The sequence below is a fragment of the Anoplophora glabripennis genome, unplaced genomic scaffold, assembly GCF_000390285.2.
Source record: "Anoplophora glabripennis isolate ALB-LARVAE unplaced genomic scaffold, Agla_2.0 scaffold893, whole genome shotgun sequence".
NCBI lineage: Eukaryota > Metazoa > Arthropoda > Insecta > Coleoptera > Cerambycidae > Anoplophora > Anoplophora glabripennis.
In genome coordinates, this window is record NW_019417053.1 from 57,880 (window position 1) to 75,651 (window position 17,772).

At 32.7% G+C, this 17,772-nt stretch overlaps 1 protein-coding gene across 1 annotated transcript; it reads left to right on the forward strand.

The window, feature by feature from the left end:
* The first annotated feature begins 1,395 nt into the window (after positions 1–1,395).
* LOC108914173 (D-glucuronyl C5-epimerase) lies at positions 1,396–13,529 on the forward strand. The gene is made up of 5 exons (XM_018719907.1): positions 1,396–1,628; positions 1,685–2,101; positions 2,276–2,716; positions 6,970–7,294; positions 10,462–13,529. Exons 1-5 carry the CDS (start codon positions 1,566–1,568, stop codon positions 10,998–11,000), a joined length of 1,785 nt encoding a protein of 594 aa, XP_018575423.1. The 5' UTR covers positions 1,396–1,565; the 3' UTR covers positions 11,001–13,529.
* The last annotated feature ends 4,243 nt before the right edge of the window (positions 13,530–17,772 follow it).

Below are 17,772 nucleotides of genomic sequence, written 5' to 3' on the forward strand. Positions count from 1 at the left end.
ACCAATATGAAAACATTTTTCTGCTGATTTTGCTGACAAGAAAGCTCGAAAAGCATTATTGTAAATTATGTAATAATAAAGTGTTAAATAATTTGTAACCAAAATTTTACCAACTTATATAGATTAATTATAATTTAAATATAAATATAAAAACTTTTTTTAAGTATCAATTAATTAATCAAAAGTATTATTATTATTTTAGTACTAAAATTCATTATTATGCACTACACTTTATAATTGAATTAGTGGGAAAAATATTCACTAATCTTTGTTAATTTGTAAATTTTTATTCCTAGAGAAAATAATATTTTATTTTCTTTGCAATGTTTAAATTATTCCTTTGAAAACTAAACAGATTATTTATTTAACAAATTCGAGAGAAAATCTTGAAATAGACGCATAAAAAATAATGTTTTTTTCAATCCCTTAACTAAGCCCCCACCAAATTTCTGCCTATAGGCATCACAAGCGTAAATCCGGCGCTGTCCTAGAGCAATCCAAAACAATTTCCGACAGTCACAGGCATAAGCAATCTGATAAAATGCTTATATAAGGTTCTAAATCCACTGTTTCGAATCAAATATGCTATTGTGTTTGACTGTCGGAAACGTTTTTGGATTGCTCTAGGAACAATGCTAGGTACCTAATATTCACAGTCACACAGTCTAATATATCTGTGAATTTTGAGCTGATTTTCTAAGAAAATTTGAAACATTAGTAATTTTTTTGGGGATCTACAGCGGTCTTCAGCGATTGCTCTGCTAAAAGCGTCCTTCATGCGATACTACCTTAAAAACTGTTTTCTACGGTGGTAATGCATCGTTCGCTCCGAGCTCCCAACTCTGTTAAAATTTCTTGAAGAATATGAAACAAATTTTGGATATCTACATTTTTCGTATGTAATGCCTAGTTGTTGATAAAAGAAATTAATTTATATTGAAAAATATAAGTAAATAAATCTGTAAAACTTCCTGTTTATGGCACAATTAATAAAATATGTTATATTAGCATTTTATAGAATATGATAGTTTTGATTGTGCATAGTACACAGATCAAAGAACTCTTTAAACATACGCAGCGATATTCAGGCTAAAAATATATTGGTAATGCAGGGAATGAAAAAGGTATTAATTAATAAACTATTACAAGATAAACCATCAACGTTTCATTTCACAAATCGTATTTTCCGATATCTTCAGAAATAACAAAGTAATAATCGAATCCTTCAAAATTTCAGTTTGGCTTGATCACCCCGTACATTTTAGAGCAATAGTACATGCTCTAATCTGTACAAGGACCACTGACATGAACAAAGAACTGTGAACGCAGCTATTTTCAGAATTATTAGATAATTCGATAATTTGACAGTTCACTTCACTTGTTAGATATGTCATGTTTGATGTTTGTATTTGTGGTGTATTGACATTGTTGACCGACTGAAGACTGAAGTATTGCAAAATAGAATGTTTATATATGTCACGACAAATATCTAAATATAATCAATAATGTAAAGATCTTAATAAGGTTTCTTATAAAAAGAAGGTAAAAGAAAATGTGATAAACTAATGAATACTTTGCAAAAAAGGGCTGGCTCTTTACAAGGCCAAAAAATATACCACACTTATAAGGTAGGTGCAATGTAAGCATATTTCTGTACATCTTAACTGAAATATGTGTATTGCAGGGTCCCCCATTATTTTTTATAATGATGAGGTTAAACGTTAAAGTAGCATTACTGTTTTTACTCTCTATAGGGATATTAACTATAATAATTCTATATTCTTTTTGTGGTGATACAAATAAAGAATGGCAGAGACTTAATTACAACAACTTAAACAAAAAGGCTTTTGGTTTGCAAGTAGCTGAAGAAATAGAGTGTGATATTAATGGCGAAGATGTGATAGGATGTAGGAAAGAGGGCGATGAAGTATACATACCATTTTCATTTTTACATAGATATTTTGAAGTCTATGGTAAATTGGCAACTTATGATGGTCTAGAAAGATTTGAATGGTCACATAGTTACAGTAAAATATACCACCCAAAAGCAAAATATGATCCGAGAGGAGTTTTTATGTATTTCGAGAATTATAATGTTGAGGTAAGTCTCATCAAAAATTAAGATTTTTTTTAACTTTGCAGATGCCTCTTAACACCTCTAATTTAATATATTTCCTGTTATTAGTGAAAATAAACATTGCGAATTTGCAGCTATAAAAAAACGTTTGCATAAAAAATTAATAAAAATAAGTTTTACAGTACAATTACTTTTTAGGTAAGAGAAAGAGTGAAATGTATTAGTGCCACTGAAGGAGTGCCAATTTCAACCCAGTGGGAAAGTCAGGGTTATTACTACCCAACTCAAATTGCCCAGTTCGGTTTGTCGCATTATAGTAAAAATTTAACAGGACCGGAACCTCAAAGAAGAATGGTTGAAGATAGTGACAAAGAATTTGCGAACTGGATAGTGCCTAAAACTGCAAACCTGGAAAGACTATCTGATAGTCCACTAGGAAACAGAGTATTAAAATTTTACACAAGTGAAAATTATTTAGATGGTATACAATTAAAAATGGATCTTGTACTTTATTCCGTTATGAGTCTGAATATTATGCTTAGTGGTAATAGTAGCATTACTGTCACTTTACAAAACAGAGAGAGCAAGGAGATTTATAATTTGCACTACATTACATCGGATATTTGGATAACAGTTCAGGTAATGCTTAAAAGATTACAAAAATATATTTTAGTTGCCTAGACTAGCTTGTAATAATAATAATAATATTATGTAATATCCACTAAATATATGGACAACAGTAGTATCAATCTAATTGGTGGAGCCCAAGTAGCCCTATTCAAGTGGACTGTATAAAAAAAACTAAATGAACTCATCAAAATGTGATGCAATTGATATTTCCTCAGGTCGAGGGCAAAAGGAAAAGGGAAAAAGGGAATGCACTCAACTTCTACCTAGGGTTCACTCACAAAACTAATTATACACAATTATTAATTATTTCCAATGAAGCAAAATATACAACAAAATGCTATGCGTGCATGAATCGAACAAACTGCTTCTAATAAAAAAAAACTAAAAAATTTTCAACAAAAAAACAGTTTTAGGGGGAATTGGCCATGCTTTGTAATTTAAGATAAAAGTGATATATTAGTTAATAGTATATTAACTAATATATTATAATAGGCCCATTCGGTAGAATTTTTTTTTGCATATTCCAAAAGTTGACCCTTTAATTAGTTAGTGTGCCAAAAATCAATTTTTTGTTTCAACGAGAAATGTGTGAAATAAATTAATGAAAACAGAGCGTGGAAAAACGTTCAGCAACCATTGCCTGACGTCATAATACCGGTACGGGCGATTGGCAGAGCACTCCGCTCGCGCTCGCTTTCATCCCATTATGTGTTAATACATACGGTGTCCCCAGCCACGGTATGCAACTCAAAACCACCTTAGTTTTTCGTTGGTTGCACGTCTAGGGGGTTGTAAAATATTATTATTTGAACATTTAGAGCACAATTTTCAACTTTATGCCGGAAAACAAATTCTACCCCATCTAAATGTTCGTGTTCACAAAAAATTTGAAATACGTCGGCGAGAGGGACCTATAAGCAGTTAAGAACCACTCTCGTTTTTCTTTGGTTGCCCGTCTAGGGGGTTGCAAATATTATTATTTGAACGTTTAGAGCAGAAATTTAAAATTTATGCCGAAAAAAATTTCTACCCCATCTAAACGTGCCCGTTCACTAAAATTTCGAAATACGTCGGCGAGAGGAACCTATAAGCAACTCAGAACCACCCTCGTTTTTTTTTTGGTTGCCCGTCTAGGGGGTTATAAATATTATTTAAACATTTAGAGCAGAATTTTCAAATTTATGCGGAAAAAAAAATTTCTACCCCATCTAAAACATTCCCGTCCACAAAAAATTCGAAATACGTGGCGAGAGGGACCTATAAGCAATTTATTTAAATAATAATAGAATTTTACAACCCCCTAGACGGGCAACCAAAAAAAAACGAGGATGGTTCTGAGTTGCTTCAAATACTAGTCAAAGTACTGGCACATACACGTCGTCGCATACATCCTCAAGTACCAAGTCTAGTACGTTGGGTACATTTGTACAAAAATGGAATGCAAAAAAAATGTAGAAAAGTGAACCATTTATGTCATTGATAAAATCCGAAAATCTATTTAGGTATTCCAAGTCATTCTATGTTTATAATAAATATGTTGTGTGAAAAATGCATTTCAACAAGATTTTATGTATTTCTCTTATACACTCTCTATTTATATGCTTAAAAATATAGGTATATAATATGGGTAAAAGTATAGCAAATATCTACACATCTCTCCGACTGCTCGCGACTTGATCGCCGAGTGGCCAGTATTGCGACGTCATTACCTGTTCTCCCGCAGTATTGACCTTTTTAAGGGTCTTACAAATTCAGAATTAAATATATCACTTATTATTAATCCTATTGACCTAATTTTTTTAAGATATACTTATTTAGGTGGTTAAATACTATCAGAAAATGAAAGAAATAGTTTAAAATTATATATCACTGAATGGGCCTATTATCTAGAGTTAACTAACTTACCCATAAATATCCCAATTTTGTATTGTTTTATTATTTGTACAGAACCTACCTGTGTTCTTAGAATTAAAAGTTTCAAAATTCAATTTAAAAGAAGTAAAAATGTTCAATATTCAAGAAAAACGTAAAAAAAACTAGTTGCATAAGATATTGGCTGGAAAATAAAAAAAATATTTGTATAAGAATTTAAGAGGGCATTTATGGAAAAATTAACCTAATTCCTTAAAAACTTTTTTCTAACAATATAATTCACTGCACAAACAGCTTATAGAGCACCATCTACCTATAATCAACCATTGACTCTACTGAACTGTCATTACAATTTTAAAAAGTCCAGTTAAAATGCTTATGTCCAGGTAACATTTGATTCTGCATAATAATGTTTTTTTGTATAATTGTTTTCGTAAATAGTAAATAAGTAGGTAGATATTAGAAAATGTACAAAGCAAAAAGGGAGGATTCCAAAGTCTAATCGCTTACAGACCAAGTCGTTGGGTCTGGTATGTCGGAATTAGTCAGTCGACACTATCAAATTATTATGTCTCTGTGTATACATATTTATGAGTAAGGATTACCTAGTGTGTTTATAATAAACAATTTTATAAAATTGTGGTTCCGTATTAAAAATCTGGATCAGCTCTGGCAAATATCTGGAACATTACATATGTCTCCACAGTAGATTCCTTAAGTGATGCCCGCAATGGAGAAAAAATATTCTTATATAACTAAAACAATTGTTTGAAATCTAATGAGGCTATACCTAGGTGCATATCTGAAGTAATCTCTAAAAGCAGTTAATGGGGGAGGGCTATTGCTATGGAGGTGTCTTAATCTGGAGAAATCTGGATTTTTTTCTTAACACATTGTCATACTTGTCTCTGACGCAAACACTTTTCTTGTCACTTAAGGCATATAGCACTGTTTGTATGTCATCTACTATTTGCAGTGATTTATTTAATGATAATGCAGTATTTTGTAAGTTTTTTTATAGCATCCACAATTGGAATGTAATTGTTGTGAATATGTTCCAACTGTACTTCAACTCGACTATTTTGAAATTTTATTTGCTTCTTCCAAATAACAGCGGATTTTTTGGCATCAATCTGTAAAATTACTGATTTTATATTTTGAAAATGTTTAAAATAATAAAATTGATGCCTCTAACCATGTCCCCCATCCTGTAAGACAGGGTTCTATTCTGTTGTGGAGGTTCTTGAATGGTTGTGTTGATGGAATTGACGAATACGTTTCGGGGGATTTGAGAAACACTGCCGTGGTCTGTACTACTAATTCATCTACATCCGGATAACACCGACGAATTGTTTCTGCTACAAGATGTAATGCATGCAGAACACATGTATTACGTTAGTACAAACATTTTTAAAAGAATGACATGCAAGAAGCATAGTTGAGGCATCTTCCCTAACAACCATTAATTCATCTACATCCGGATAAAACTGCCGAATTGTTTCTGCTACAAGATGTAATGCATGCAGAACACATGTATTATGTTAGTACAAACATTTTTAAAAGAATGACATGCAAGAAGCATAGTTGAGGCATCTTCCCTAACAACCATTAGTAGCTGATCCCTGGAAATTTGATATTTGTTTATAGTGCTTAAAATCAGATTCCGAATAGCTTTGGCGTTACATTTTTGTAATCTTTTACTAGCTATTAAATATGGAGGTGATGGTCCCAGAAGATTTAATATACACACTAGAATGTTGACAACAGAATGTTTTTTACAGTTTGTAGTCTCATCCACTGGTAACCACAGTTTTTTTTTGACTTGTATTTGAGATTTGATGTTACTTTGAATTCTGCCACGTAAAGATAGTAAATACCTTTGCAACGTCGCTGAGGTTGGCAATTTCCACTTCGCATTATATTTTCTCCAAAAGCGACGAAAGGGTTCTTTCTCTATTACATTAAATGGTATATTACAAGCAGACAACATAAAAATTAAGTCAAAAAGAAACACTGTGTACGGTCTTTGGCCACTCTTTTTATATTTGTGGCTTTCACTGTTTATATGTTTTCTGTATAATTGTCTGTTCCAACACAGCAAGTCTTTCTTACACACTAAACAAATAATTTTACAGCCGTCATATTTTAAGTCTAGGAATTCCCATAGAAACCTCCTGATATGGTGAACAAACAATTGTTTGTTAGCACTTAATTTCGACATACCTATGAATTTTTTTGTTTAAGACACACAAAACACGTCAGTACATACCTTCCTAAAAGAAGTACTTTGAAGGTGATCACAGTGCTAATCAACAATAACTTATACATATATTGCGCTATTACTAAGATGAGTTCATAAACTTTATCATCAGATATTATATTCTTTTCAGGATAACAATATTTATCATGGCATTGGAATCACCCAGGATTGGAAAAAAATTACGAGAGATCTTACAATAGACTTACAAAAGGGTTTAAGCTACCTCGATAAAGACAAATCTAAGCACAAAATTCCTAGATCTAAGTTAAAGATAATTAACATTACCCTCAGGGGTGCAGGGGCCATTGATAATTTCACATTGTCAACATCAGAACATATCCAACAATTTTATGATGCTGCAGAGTGGTTTGTTCGGCATCAGGATAAGGAGACTGGTGGTTGGGCAATCCCCGTAAAACGAAAATTAGCATCTGGATTTCATGACTTACAACCAGGTAAATTTAACAGTTGTTAATATTAGGCAAAGCCATCAAATAAGGGCAATTGTTTCCAATTTTTACAATGATCGTTACAAGGTTGCTTATAGAAATTGTTTCTTGTTTTTTTTTTGACAGTGCTCTGCTTCATAATACACATACAACTTGGCTAGCTAACTATACAATTATTGTGAATGTTTTTTACAAAAACTTTTTGGTACAGTGTTTAACGAGCTTTATAAACTGTAAACCTTCTAAATAATTCTGTAACCTTCTAACTCTGCACATGTTTGAAATATTCAATTCGGACAATACAACGGATATTGGAAAATATACAGAACTTTTGACTAAATTCTAAAAGTATTAATTAATTTTTACTAAATGATAAATTACTAATACAGAAACAAAATCAATATTGGAAATAATCCAAATAGTATAATTTTTCTATTTAGTCAATTTATTTATACATAGTGTAACTTTGAGTAGGGGTCATATTTTTACAGAGGCTTCCTTTGATCTTTAGAAATATGAGTTCTCTTGATTCACAGTTGTTCAAAGAAAAAATATCTTCCATTTATTTAAGTTATTTTTTTTCCTTTTATCGGTATTCCATCGGGGATTTTGTATCATTATTTTCACTAAATAATTCACTTCAAATTTTCAGTTCTTATTTGTTTTCTTTTGACTTTTTCTTATTTATTAAAATTATATTAACATAAGCATACTGAAATTCGCCTTATACGTATACTGAAACTCCAAACTTTCTAGAACAACTCGAAAATGACTTGATTTTTTAATAAAATGTTAGAAATGTTTTATTTTTTTTTATTGATATACAATTGTGAATCACATGAACTTATAGGAGTTCTAAAATATTCAGCCGCATCGAAATTCTGTGATTCTTAGTGTGGAGGTCACCAGTATCTCTGCCACTGGTTAATATAATTCTATACAAATAAGTGAGTGATCTATATACAGGGTGTTTAGTAAGTCGATACATTCCTTGCAGGAGGTTATAGTACAAGCAATTTGTGATATATTTCCTTAATATACCATATTCCGAAAACGCTTAGTTTCTGATCTACAGGATGTTACAATTTAAATAAAAAAATACAAATTTATAAATATTGCGGAAACCGCTCCTAATATTTTAATGAAATTTTACAGGCTTTGACAGTTATACATGTTTTATGATAAAAATATTGTTTTTAGTTTCACCAGTGGTGAAATATTTTTTAAGAAAAAAATTATACGCCACTAATTTTTCTTAAAGTAAAAATTATTTTTAAATTCCTTGTTCAATTTGGAAGAGAATAGGAATCTACTGTTTTTCTTATGACACACCGTTTTCGAGTAAAAAAATTAAAAATCGATTTATTGCCTGGCATAATCTGGTTTCAATAATTTGAAAAATAGCAGAAATTATGCACTTAGTTTTTTTTTGTACCAATTTTATTACAACACCTTATTACTACCCGCAGTTCACATCAGTCTAAAAGCTTCTCCATTTAATTAGAGATTAGATTAAGTTATCTGTAATTTAAAATTCGTTTAACTAATCATCAGTATTAAATGAGTACAAAGCTCATTAAAAAATGAAAAAAATTACTAATATAATAATTATTATTAATTATTCTAATTAGTAATTACTTAAGATCTTGCTCAAAATGAAGTCCCGTTCTTCTAACGCACGCACGTGCCCGCTTTCTTATTTCTGTCCGGGTTACCCTGGTCGAAAACGTCTGACCAAGTGTAATAATGGCATCGGTAATGCGCTGTATTAATTCCTCCCTCGTACGTACTGCTCGCGCATAAACCAACTCTTTCATCCTATCCTACATGAAAGTCTAACGGAGTTAGATCTGGGCTCCTACCAGACCATTGTATGGGGCCTCTTCTTCTGATCCACCGATTTGGAAAATGCTGATCAAGGTACTCCCTTACAGTTTACCAATATTGTGCAGGACGTCCATCATGCTGGAATATCATGTTCTGGCGAATATTCAGCAGCACATTTTCCAGTAGTAGTGGCAGGTGATTAATAAGGAAGTCTTTGTATCTTTCTCCATTTAAAATATCTGGGGCAGAAAATGTGGCCTGATTAACTGGTCGTTTATTATTATTACACCACATCAAACATTAATATTGAACCGTGTTTGGTAATTACGGTTTGACGTTAGACGTGGATGTTCCTCGGCCCAGTAATGAGCATTATGGTAGTTGTCAATCCCTTCTCGATTAAAATTGGATTCATCGGTCCACAACATTCTTCTTAGAAAAGTTGCATCTTCATATCGGCGTTTAACATAAATCTGGGGAAGTTCATTCTCCTTAAAGGATCCTCTTCAAGCAAGTCTTGAACCGATGTATAATGATATGGATGTTATTCCTCTTTGTTCAGTGTCGCACAAATTTTCCACTGCGACACCCTAAGACGCCTAGCATTGTCGCGTACGCTCCCCGTCGGATCTTCCTAAAAAGCCCTTCGTCATTAAGGCCGTAACGTGCAGGAGCTCCTACGTGAATTTGCCTGTGGTGTACAGTTCCTGATTCACTGACCATTCAATAGGTGTTTGCAAAGACACGGATATTTGGAAGTCGCCTGTTTGGAAAGCGACGCCGATATATTAATAAAATTGGTATATAAAAAAAAAGAATTCATAATTTCTGCTATGCAATAAATTGAGTTTAATTTTTTTACTCGAAAACGGTGCGTCACAAGAAAAACAGTCTTGATACCTTTTCTCGTCCAAATTGAACAAGGAATTGAAAAATAATTTTTATTTTAAGAAAAATCAGTGGCGTATCATTTTTTTCTTTAAAAATATCCAAAGACATGGCTATGCGCACGCCACTGATGAAACTGAAAACAATATTATTATTGTAAAACATGTATTGTTGTTAACTGTCAAAGCTTGTAAAATTTCATTAAAATATTCTGGCGGTTTCCGCAATATTTATAAATTTGCATCTTTTTATTAAAAATTTAACACCCTGTAGATCGGAAACTAAGCACTTTCGGAATATGGCATATTAAAGAAATATATCACAAATCACTTGTACTATAACCTCCTGCAAGGAATGCATCGACTTACCAAACACCCTGTATAGTTAAGTCGATACCCCAAGTTACATCTATATCGTATTAATCTTCATGTAAATACACTATCTATATGTACTTTTAGGATGGTACTCATCAATGGGCCAAGGCCATGCATTGTCTGTACTTTCTAGAGCCTATTATCATTCTGGAGGTAATACACAGTACTTAACGGCGGCATTAAATGGGTTAAAACCATTTAAAGTTTCAAGTGCAGAAGGCGGCGTGTTGGCTACTTTTCTCAACAGATATCATTGGTATGAGGAGTATCCGACAGAACCAGCATCCTTTGTTTTAAATGGCTTTATATACTCTCTCCTCGGCCTATACGACTTAATGGTTATCGCTCCGCCTGGTCAAGCGCAAGAAGCTGAGTTCCTGTACAACGAAGGAATGAACTCATTAAAAAACATGTTAATGTTGTTTGATATGGGGAGTGTAACTTCATATGATTTGCGACATTTTACTATACACATAGCCCCAAATTTGGCCAGGTGGGACTACCATGCTACACATATCAATCAGCTGCTGTTGTTATGTACTATAGAGAACGAACCTTTATTTAAGCAAACCGCAGAGAGGTGGATAGGATATATGAATGGTAAGAGAGCCGGTCATAATTGATATGTTATGGTTTGTAACCAGGTGATATTGACTTAGTTTGAGGTACTTATAAGCTTCCAATGTAATATTTCTAGTCACACGAAAGTGGAATAACTTTTATTTTCTGATATCGTCCCTTAAAGAAGATATGTAAAAGCTCTTCATTAATATTTACAATGTTAGAGAAAATCTCGAAATATGTAGTTAAGTAAATGCAATCATATTTCTGTTTAATACACAAAAATGTGTAATAGCCAATATCTGCTTAAGTGGATCCTTAGTCTATGTATCTTCCAATACTTAATGAAGGGGTTATACAGTCCCATATTTTTTTAGCATTATTTTGATGAAGTTACTTTATCCAAATATTTTATAAATAATTTCGTTTACGTTAAATTTACGTTATGTTTGAATTTATATGATCATTTCTTTTGGGGTGTAGACTAGGTAACAAATATACAAGCATTTAAAAAATACAGTAGAACTTTGGTCCGTGCCTCATGGAACCGGACTTTCACAGGATAAGGGTGATTGTCTCAAAAAAAAAACAATAATCAAGTGTCACTTGCTAAAATTACCAGAAAACAGGTTATATAAAAAATAGTAAATAAGAAATATTCTCTATAAAAAAGGATCGTCTTAACCCATTGGGCAAGTCAATCTGTATTGTTGGTCCTCTCTCCACTCTCTCCACATCATCCGCACTTCCCCCCAAGCTTTGCAACACGTTGGCCCATGCCTACATCTTCAGTTGACCTTTGAGGTTCAGGTTGTGAATGTTGTTTCTGTGTTGGCTGTCTCTTAAACCCTTGTCGCCTTATTCTGTTCATTGTAATTTTTTTTGGTAAAGTTCACATGTTGCTGAAAATTTTTACTTACTTAACATGATTTAAGGGGAGTAAAACGTAAACTCATTTTGGCAACGTTCGAATCGCCATCTCCGAGTTCTTCCTTGTCACTCCCATCACCTTTGTTTTCCGACATTCTTTATCATCCAGTGAGTTTTATTATCAATTAGATTTTCCGACGGAGAAAGTCACTTTTATTTTCTAATAACACAAACAATGTACACTAAGTAATTTGGTTTGGTTATAAAGTGTATTATTTTTACAGGTTAAGGTTTGATATCTTACTTGTTGAGTTATGGGGAAGAAAATAATAAAATATAAACTGAGTAAATAGTTTTTAATGAGATTTTTATATAGCTTTTATAGCGTCACTCGTAAGTAGACTGCATACAGACTAATACTTAATAGGAAAAGATACTTTGGTTTTTATATAAGCATTTCTGCTGATCAGCGTATTTAGCCACAGCGTCGGCTTCGCTGGAGTAAGTTTAACTTAGGACTATAAACACCATTAACACGAGCTTAATATACAGAGTGTTCGACTTATTTTATTTTGCGTTTATCCAATACGCCCACTCAAAAAAAATTGGTCGACACTGTCGTAAGTGTTCTTGTCCACACGTGAACGTAAAATATGTACGTGGAACTCGGGGGAGAGGTGCCTAAGTTCTGGTCCAACATTTGTTGCATGGATTGGGGAAAACCCCCTCAAAAACCCAATCAGACCAGGGACTCCAAAACTTGTTCCAAGCCCATTTGAGTTCGAAATTCAAGGAACTTTGTTGTTTTGTAAAGGTATCTGCCAATTGCTGACCTGTAGGAACATAAACAAGTTTTACTTTCTTTTGTTCAATCTACTCTCTAGCAAAATGATATTTAATATCAATGTGTTTTGAACGCTTATGACATGTTGGATTGTTAGCAATAGATATACAACCATTATTATCTTCATAAATGGTTATAGGCTCTAAGAGGTTTACATTGGTACTGATCTTTGTTGATTAGCATATGATATTCAATGTTTTCCGTACAGTTTGTCCATTAGGTGAACCTAAAGTCTGTCTGTTTGTAGGAAAGTGTTCTCTAATTTGTCGGGGTTGGATGGAAATAGATTCGTGTATTACCATTAAGTTGAGGCGTCATGTTTTTATAAAAATTTTGAAATCTTGGGCCTTGAGTAAAATAACGATTAATTTGTTTATCAACTGGTACTATCGGTTTGTTATTTACTATTTGTGCTTCATTTTATTGCAAAATTTGATATTCTTTTTCCTCCAGTACTCTAATACAAAGTTTAGAGCTTCCTCTAGCATTCCTGGATTTTTAATTCTTACTATTGTTTGATAATTTATCAGTAGATTTGTTATAAACATGGTGTTAGCAATATATCCGATTTGTAAATCTGTAATTTGTGGATTTGGAGAAACGTCAATTATTTTTGTTATAACAATTATAACTCATCTCGTAATCATATTTTTGTTCGTTTCTCATGCGTGTCAGTTGATGTGTTAAATATTCAAGACCGCGTTTACCACTAATAGTTAATTTTTTAAATTGCGAGAGATCTGTGCCTTATTCTCTCGATATGGAAAAAAAGGGAAGTCAAAAGATAACGTGTACATTCGAAAGTTTCAGAATGATTGGTATTTGGAGTATAAGTGGTTGGAAGTGTTCATTTAAAAAAAACTTATCTGTATGCCGTGTTTACTTGTGGGTGTAAAGTCAGGCGTGTGGAATAAGAAGGGATTTAACAATTTTGGGTCACGCAAGGCTGTCATAACCACAAAGCTTCTTTGGAACATACATGTACGGTGTGCGTTAATGTTTGCAGAAGTCCACAAGACGAACTAATATTTCTATTTTTTATAAAATCTAAATGAAAATCCTTCTCACAAACGTCAGTTTTTCGGTAATATTGCAAATGCAACTAAAAATTTCCAGTTTCATTTAAAGCCGTTTGACCTAGAAAATTTGAAAATTTTCGCCAGCGCAAGCTACACTTTTTTTTTCTTTTTAGTCAATCAATGAATATGCTTCACCTATTCTCAATGCCACGAACCCCCACTGTGGTTACATCTCCATACTTAACACTTCCACTTCTACCACAGATAATCCACATACTGGATAAGGTTCTACTGTATATAGAAAAAATTGTGAATTGTTTGTAAAATGGTCTACACCTTGATTTTTATTCGTGAACAGTGCATCCCATTTTCGATGTAATGTCTATTTTGTCATACTTATCTCAGAAAATAAAAAATTACAACATACAACATTGGCACCAGTTGTTTAGTAGCACATTTGTTTTTAATCATGGACAGCTTCTTTTTTTTTCATTTATAAAATCACAAATAGCTACAACTGTTTTTTTTACATTTTGAGATAAATATGACAAACTGATATATTTTTGGAATATCCTCTTTTTAAGTAGTCCATGGCCGACTGTGGTTTGCATGTATAACTTAGACCTCTAAGTCAAAAACTGTTGGAGTTATTTAAAAATTAAGAAGTACCCCACTGGAATCTATTAAAAAAAACCCTGAAAAATAGAGTGCATGAGTGCCGTTACCCAGGATTGCAATGATGAATTTAAAATATCAGAATACATAATCTCCATCTAGTTCTAAGGTCCTCGAGTAAATCATACATTACATAAAAACTAGGGATTAGTGTGAGACAATGCACTGACATATGTGTATTGTTCATGTAAATTATTGATAAATTTTTACACTGCAACATACAATAGTATTTTACGTTACAAGTCCGGTAGGTGACTTATTACATTACGAGTTGTTTTACGGACGAGGCGACGTAGGAGCCGAGTCCGGAATAAAAACGAGTACTGTAATAACACCTAACGGCCGTGTATCGTATATTTTATTTCATACTGTCTCTATTTTTAACGAGCAGAAATTTATATTTTTTCCTTAAAATTATCAAATTTTTGTTTGACATCGCTTGATCTGTCATTTTATAATATTGTTTGTGACATGTCTAATATCACATTGCTAGGCAACATTTACCGGCTCTGATACTGTAATAGCTCACTTACCGGCCGCAAATGAATTTACCGGCACTGATACTGTAATAGCTCACTTACGCAAAATGAATCCGGGAAATAGCAATATACCGGACAGTATGAAATAAAAGTAATATACACAACTTTTTTTGGCCCTCTTCCCCTGCCAAATTATGGAAATTTTTATTTTTTGGCAATAATCCAAAATCCAAAAGATATATCGAAAATCTAATGTGACTTGATTCCTCTCAAATCAAATGGCTAGCAATTGTGAAAAACCCATCTTTCTTAGTAATGGAGATACACAAGCATGACATCAAAAATGAGTTGCACTGTACATATAAGGCCTATTTTCATCAAAGGGAAAGGTATCGGTAAGACATAGTTCAGCCAAAATTCATTATGATCTGCCTGCACTGATTTTCCGATAACTAATTCATATCTGTCCATAAAACATACAAGACAACAGCAGGAAGTCGAACATTAATTTAGAACAATATTTTCCCATTCGATCCTTCCCAAAACTTTCTGAGATCAAACAGACAGCTATAGTGCGAATGTCGCCCCAGATTTGCGAAGAGCAGGCAACAAGATATTTACACATGAAGTTGATGAGAGTTTATTTGAATGTATTGTGTGTTCATTAATGCTGAATAGGCAACTTGTATGAAAATTTCATTTCTTTTAGAACTGCATAAATTTTAGAACTGACAACAACTAATAGTGGTAAACAAATTAATAATAGATGTTTAAAATTATATAAAATTTAAATTTTGCCACTTGACATATTGTGATGTCATTTAGTGCAACCGTGAACATAATCTGGTTCTCAGCCTTTTTCCATCTACGATTAATATGCCGACAAGACGAAACTTAATATAAAGAAATGCCAATGTGGCGAGCCACAAAGTGAATATGGCTCCTTCTAGACCCTTGTTACTTATACTCGTGTCCCTGTCATTTATCTTCTCAGTTATCGATTGCACTAAATGACGTCACGTATCAGCGCGGCAACATTTATTTTGCACTTTAATTAATTATTAATTAACAACCTCTAAGTTGTAATAGTTTGATTAAAAGATTATATGAGGTTATAGATTATTTCAAGATATTTAAAAATATATGTGTTAGTGCAAGTTGCCCATTGTATGATTTTTTGCACAGGAAATACTTTATGCTTCTATTAACCAATGCTTCTTTACATCTAAATCAAAATAATTTTAATTAATGAAGACGTTGAAAACATGTTTTAGGTTGAAGTATGTCTCTGTATAAGTATGTATGTATATATTTTTTACGAATATATTTGTTATTTCCATCAATAGAACAATAGTTGCCCGTTGAAGGATCATGTGTGTGTGTGAATAATATTCTAGAAAGCGTTTTATATGCTAATCTGTTGCCCGTCTCATACCTTGCCCATCTAAAGAGAACAGACCTTTAATTATTTTTGGATTTGAAGTACATAACTGGTTATGTTCTCTGTTTGATCTAATTTTTTTCAATACTCATTTTAATTAAACTTCCAAGGAACACAGTAAAATAAAATCCATATAAAAATATAATATGGGCACCCACAGAAAATTCTCAGTGGATCCAAAATTGAAAATGTGTATATGTATATCATGTGAAAAAACTTTGCAGGCTATAACTCTGCGATTTTTTATCCAAGATATTCATTTGAGTGCTCCAACAAAATAATTATTAAATATGCCAAATCAATCAAATTATAAATCAATCATTTAATGTAAATTTTATTTAAGATAAGAAATGCATTATATCACATAACGTGACAGTACTTGATGTGCCAAGTTTAAATTTCTACAAGGTGTTACAGAATGATGTTTTAAAAATTTGGCAGATTGTAGAGGATAAAATTCAGAACATTTTGCAATAAGGCCAGAAATGATAAATAAAATTTTCTATAGCTCTATGCACTTTCTGCATATTCGGCAGGTTAAATAAAACACCAGAATACTGTAGTTTGTAGGTTAGTTCAAAATCAGGCTGTCCAATACTTGAACTTGTTGATCATGGAGTGGATGTAGTTGCTCACAGTGCAAAGTCTGCCAAAGACTCGCGTGATCTACGTAATGCACATGTGGACAATTTCACGTGTGTTTGTTCTTGGATTGGCAGCTACATGTTCCATAACGCTCTTTTCAAATTTGGGAGTTCGTGTCCTTCTTGCACCTGCCTGATGTGTATCAGCTGACACGATTCCTCTTCCTTTTCAATTTTCAAGGGCCTCTTGGTATATTTGAGAAAAACATCCTTATTGCAAAATGTTTTGAATTTCAACTAATCTCTAGAATTTTTAAAACGTTATTCTGTAACACCCTGTATATGAAATTTAATATATCAACAAAAAACCTTATGCATTGCATAAACATGATTTTTTTATTGATTTCATAACTCGTTTCTCTGTAATGGGGCTAAAAATTGCCGAGTTGCGACGTTTTTTCACAAGACACACAGTATATATATTTGTTGAATGATGTTTTGAGAACATATTAAGTATTAAACAATCTTAAAAATGATAAAGGCAATGTTAATGTGTCAAAAATACATTTTAAACAGTATAGCTATGGAGAGATTTTACTGTTTTAAAGCCTGCGGCATTCAGGTCTTCTGACCCATTGTTGACTGTAAGAATCACCTTAATGTCCTAAGGTGACTGAAATACTGGGTGTGTCTTTTCACCGTCAGGTAAGCACAGTGACAGAGGATATGTATGGAATCATCATCATTGTGTCCTTACAATCTGCAGGCATTTGTGCTCAATTGTGTAGACACTCATGACTTCTAAAAATCCTGTGACGATCCTAATATTGATTCCACTTAGAACTTAACTTCCTGAATTACTTCAGCCCATGGGCCCTTTATAAATTTAAATACATTTCTGTTGATCGTTTTTTTTTATCGC